Source organism: Arachis ipaensis, chromosome B8 (assembly GCF_059453495.1).
Source record: "Arachis ipaensis isolate K30076 ecotype BB chromosome B8, ASM5945349v1, whole genome shotgun sequence".
Classification (NCBI taxonomy): Eukaryota; Viridiplantae; Streptophyta; class Magnoliopsida; order Fabales; family Fabaceae; genus Arachis; species Arachis ipaensis.
In genome coordinates, this window is record NC_142443.1 from 27,365,898 (window position 1) to 27,371,897 (window position 6,000).

General features: G+C 33.4%; 1 protein-coding gene across 1 annotated transcript; it reads right to left on the bottom strand.

Moving 5' to 3' along the window:
* Window positions 1-671: 671 nt before the first annotated feature.
* Window positions 672-3,069, bottom strand: CUC2 (NAC (No Apical Meristem) domain transcriptional regulator superfamily protein). The gene is made up of 3 exons (XM_016313871.3): window positions 2,590-3,069; window positions 2,223-2,506; window positions 672-1,628 (listed from the first exon to the last, which is right to left on the bottom strand). Exons 1-3 carry the CDS (start codon window positions 2,783-2,785, stop codon window positions 1,008-1,010), a joined length of 1,101 nt encoding a protein of 366 aa, XP_016169357.1. The 5' UTR covers window positions 2,786-3,069; the 3' UTR covers window positions 672-1,007.
* Window positions 3,070-6,000: the final 2,931 nt, after the last annotated feature.

Sequence of the window (6,000 nt, forward strand, 5' to 3'; positions counted from 1 at the left end):
AAATAAAGATATTTCTGTAGAAAAACGTATAAACATTTTTAAATTCTCACTCTTGTAAACAATTGAGAGGTAAAAAAAAAGAATTTATAATTGCTTAACAAATAATTTCTCAAGTACTTCCATTAATGAATACTATACTATACAGATTGCATTATATATGGTACGGTCTGGAAGTCTGATAATCATTTAATTTTCATTTCATTATAAATGCTAGTATAAAGTTGAGGCAAATATTGAATGCAGATTATATACCACAATAATTAAGAGATGTATTAATCAGAAAAGATTTTATTTTAGATATGCAAGGCATTGGCATTATTAAATAGAGGAAAATAAATTTGTCCTATTCAAGCAATTCAACTCTATTATTATATGAACGAATTAACTAACCTTTCAGTAGCACCAACCCAATTTACAACAACACATATGATCCACGGCAATATATATAGTACCAGGGAACAAGATTCAGCACACTTTTCTGATAATAATACTTCACACATTGCATTTAATTTCACTAACATATAGGTCAGAGAGAATACAAAATCAGTTCTAAGTAAGATAAGAAAAAACATGACTGGTCCACACTCCACACACCATGGTTTATGAACTAAATACACATATCACATAAAACACACTTCCCAAACACATTAGAGACAATTACAACACACTTCTAGTGGTCCACATACATTATATTACAGTACACTGTACTCCAATAACAATAATAGTACCCTAAGAAATTACACACATTAGAGTAACCGAATTTAAACTTCAACACCCAAACACGTTACAATAACCGAATTCAAACTACCCTAGCAAGAGAGAGATAGAATAATTAGCATTAGCAATGATCTTATAATTAATAAGCTACCATAAAAAGTACTACTAACTTGTAATTCAAGTCTAACATAAACCCTAATAATAACAAAGCATTAGAAAGTAGAAAGACACTTCTTAGTCAAATCCTAACCATGAAAGTCAACGCTTGAAAGGGTCAATGGGAAAAGACTTCAATAGCCCCACATGCAATCAAGCTCGGAATGTCCCAAAGCCATGCCGGCGGCAGCAGCCTCGGCAACCCTCTGATCCTCCGGCACCGGCCAGGCCCCCGCGGCGTGAAGCTCGCCGCCGTGGAGAGGCTGCGCCGCTGCGGCGGAGAAAAACAAAGGGTTAATTTGAAGGTTATCTTGCTGAGACCTTAGACTTGGGAATGCAGAAACACCGACATTGTTGTTTCTTTGGAATCGAGCGAAGGAGTCCATAGGAGCAAGATCGAAGAACCCATTGACAAAGTTGTTGGAGATTGTGGAGAAACAGGACACGTGCTCCCTTGTGCTATCGTTGTTGTTGTTGTCGAAGGAGGAGCTCTGGCGGCCGTCGTATGCTGCGGCGGCGGAGGTGACGGAGCCGGTGGTGGCGGTAGTGTAAGGTGAGGAGTCGAGAAGTGGTGGAAGGTAAACCGAAGAGGGAGAACTTGGTTCAGGGCAGAAGCTCATTGTAGAAGTGGTGGTTGAAGTGCTCATTTTTGCCTTCTTGGACCCGCCGGCGGTGGTTGACACGGCTGAGCCTCCGCCTCCACCGCCACCCCCGGTGGTTGTCTTCTGGAACACACGAGAAATCACCCACTCATCCTAAAATAAAAAATAGGACATTTTTGAAATTAATGATAATTGTAAGCATTAATTTGTTGGTATAAAAAATGGGAAGTAATGGAATAATAGAAGAATGAGCATGAAGCTAATAGTATAGGATTAGGATCTTTCAGATTGATAGCAGTGTTATGGAAAATAGTGTAATTAATGGAAGCTAAACCAAAACCCTATAACATGATGCAATATAGTAGCTGCTTTGATACATGTTACTAGTACTTATTAGTAGCACACCTTTTGGCAAGTAATTACAACCCACATTTTTATCATTTTTTCTTTTATTTTCTGCAATTAATGCGTCATTGTTTACACTCCCCATGCAAACTTCTTTTTAACAGTTTTATGAATCAAAAAAGCAAGCAACTTAGAAACCCTCCTACCTGCGGTTGTAGTCCTAAGTACAAATGAAAGAACCAAGAGTCCTCAAGAAAAAAGCAATCAACATTGATAAACGGAACCAAATTATAAAACCAGAGATTTCCGATCACCCCTACTAGCCTCCATATCTCTAGCATGATTATTATTGCATGCGGCTCATGATAAGCAAAGAATCTAGCTAGCGATTCCATGACTAACCTTGGAGCTTCTAGAGAGATAATGGTAGGCAAATTTGCCTTCAAGGCGATACTCATGCATCACCCAGTTGCTCTTCTCACCCTTGGGAGCTCTTCCTCTGTAGAAAACAAGTGTCTTCTTCATTCCAACAAGAGCACAAGTCTTGGAGCTGTAGATCTCTCTGTCTTTTCCAGTGGCTTTCCAGTACCCAGCTTCCGTCGCTCTATTTGTGCGCAACCCAGTTGGGTACTTCCTGTCCCTTAAGCTGAAGAAGTACCATTCTTTCTCACCCATCTTCGCTTTCTCTGAAAGTTTCAAGATTTTCATGGATTTAGAACATGGGGTGTGATAAAAAATTGATTTTGATTTGAGTTCTTGTTATACATACCAGGGAGCTCCCATGGCTCACACTTGTTGAGGTCAACTTCAGCTATGGCTCTTCCGGTGAAGGTGTTGTCGAGAACCTTCTTGACGAGGTAGTAGGTGATGAGTTCTTCATCGGTGGGGTGGAATCGGAATCCAGGTGGCAAGTGAGTGTCGCTGTTGTCAAAGTGGTGGTTATGGTGGTGGTAGAAGCTGTCCATGGTGAAGAGTGTTCAAAGGAAAATAAATAAAGAGTGTTCTTTTTTGGGGAGGAACAAAAGGAACTAAGTAAAGATCCTTTTGTTGGAATGAATGAATGAGGAGAATCTTGGTGGTTGTGTTTTCTTTCTTCTTCGATCTATTTGTATTTCTTAAGGGGCCATTTGGATTGTATGAGAATGGAAAGAACTTGAAGAAAAAGCAGAAGGAGCAAAAGAGTGAAAGGAGATTAATAATGGGGTTTGGATCACTTTTTTCTTTCTTCTGTTGTTCTGCTGTATGTGGTGCCTTTTGGTATGGAGGAGGGTGCTTGGTTTATAAGGGCTTCATGGGGTGGGATTAATAATAATAATAATAAGTATTATTATTATTATTATTATTATTATTATTATTATTATTGGTGTCTTTGTATGATATGGGGTTGGAAAAATGTGTGTGTTTTCTTCTTGTGTGTGCAGTGTCCTATTCTGAAAATCTCTCTCTACTCTCCTCTCCCTGACAGGGTCCTTATCATAATCCACAATGCTAGAGAGAGAGAGAGAGAAAGAGAGTATGCGTGCGTGTGTGAGGAAGGTGTGCAGGTATTCCTTTGTCAGTGAAGAAAGTGGCAACAGAAAGTAGTGTTTTTTCTTTATGGTAGAGAGAGTGAACCAGCCGAGACCTACATCACTCAAACAATTTTGGATTTCATTCCACATACTCTATCTTCATCCAAGGTTTTATATGTCTCTTTACTTATGATCATCCATGGTGAATCAAATGTTTGCTAGATTTGCCTTTTGATCCAATAATGAGTTTTCATTAGGTTGCATGTCAAAATGTTTGTGTTAGACTTGCTTTTAGTAATAACAAGATTGTACAAATTGTAAATCATTCTAAGTAACAAGGTTAATTAGGAAAATAATAATTACAACCTTATGAGTAGTTGTACATCAAAATTAACTATTAATTAATATAAAATATATATTAAAATATAAAATAAATTAAACTATATACAAGAATAAATTTAAATTTAAATATGTGTATCATCTCTTAACTAACTTTTAATGAATGTAATGTTTTGCTAATAAGAATTTATTATAATTTCTTTTCTTTATAATATTTTTTTTAATTAGTAGACTAAAAATTAATTTATTGTAAATTTGAATATTATTTAAAGATGTACAATTGACTAATAAATTATTGTATACCATTCAACTAAACTAAATTAATAAAAAGATGAGCAAACCAGTCAATTAAACTAAATTAGTTAAAGTTTGTTATAATGAATGATGAATATAGACTTATTTTTTGAGAAATGTTTCTTTTAATATTCATATTATATGTTTTTGGTTTAGTAGGTCCATTTATTCATTTTTATTATTTAATAAGGTGTAAAATAATCTAATTGATTTATATGTTGGACCCATCAATTAAAAAAATAATATTTTTATAGTAAGCCTTTGTCCATCATATTGATATTTATTTATTTATTCATTTGTATCATTCCCACTTTAACGTTTTGACTTTTGAATTTTATGACTATTTTATGCTTGGTATTAATTGATACTTAGATTCGGATATTTTTATACCAATATCACTATTCTATGATAAAAGAGGAGTCGATTATAATAATTAAGTTTCAAAAGAGAAAAAAAAAAGAAAGAAGGAAAAAGAAGCACGTGTCACAAGTCTGTCTATTTCGTTAGATCCATTGAATGAAATATAAAAAAGGTATAAGTAATTTCTTATTTATGAAATTCAAACTCAAATAATAACAATATAAACTAACAAAAGCTGATGGAAGACATGTGTTTTTGGATTTAATACGAAAGAAAGAAAATAGAAAAAAAGAAAAAATAAATAAAAATAAAAAAATATTGATCATTGATGAGGTTCCTTCACCATGCACATATATGTGTATATGTATATATATTGTGATAAAGCTGTTTCATATCTTCCCTGTCAGTACACAGTACTAAAATTATATAATCAGAAACAGCAAGTCATGTTTATTACACGCCAACTTCCCTCACTTTTTATTTATGTAAGATTTGGTACTACTCTTCATCTGCTTCCCCCTTTCTCCATCTCAACCACTCTTTTTTTAAATCTATTCTCTATTTTCTTTGTCTTATAAACTCTCATGATTATTTCAGTTTTTGGTTACTTGAATTGTTTGTGATCTCAAAGGAGAAAGTGCATTCGCTTTCTATAACAACTCATAAGAGAATAATTTTTACTATCCACTCTATTTATTATTTTAGTAATGTTGTTCACTTAACCTTCTAGACAATAATTACTTAATTAACTATATATTTATAATATTATTATTTATTTGAAAAAAAACTACACTAACTTTTGAGTTTTAGATAATAATATTATTGGTATAATATAGTATTAATTAACATCTTCTACTAAAATTGAAGTAAATTTAGGGTAATTTATAGGGATGGTGATGATGTAGTGGTACAGTGTGTGACATATATAAGACAAAAGAAATAGATGATAAATCTATTCTTGAAAGCTAGGTAAATAAATTTGAGGCTTAATTTATTTTCTTTTTAGTTCATAGGTTTTCCCCACCTCGTTTTCCCATCATACTATAGGCATGTTCATGTCCTAATAAAACCTTTATCGGTATCCGTTGCTAAAATCATTTTTGGGTTAAAAGAAAAAGAAACATTATATTATTTCTCCATAGTCCATACACACACTCCTCCTCTCTCTCTCTTGGAGTCAATTTATTTTTCCTTTTTGAAGTGAAAATGATAATTTTCTTCACAGTAAAAATAACCATGTGGGTTGAAAAATTGCTGAGTAACTCTGAATTACCATGATAGTTAGCAGGATTTGCATGACCTATCAATGGTGCTTGATTGATCCATTTAACTGTTGTATCATAATTATTATAACTAGTGGTGGCAAAAATAAAATAAATAATTACCCTTTTTTTTTCCACAAAGTACATACATAATATCCCAACAATAGTTATCATCATTTTGAGATGGCATATCAAAAATAGGAAAATGAAAGTGAAAAAGTATGTATGTATGTATAGATATTAATAAATTCTGATGATAGGAATAGAGAGGCTCTTTTGTTTTGTACCATTGTGAATACAACCAAAACAAGAGAATTATTACTGTTACATATAAAATCTAATCTCAATAGGGTAATTCATGATGTTCCAATGCATGCACCAGCTTTTAATATATACCATATACTATAACACATT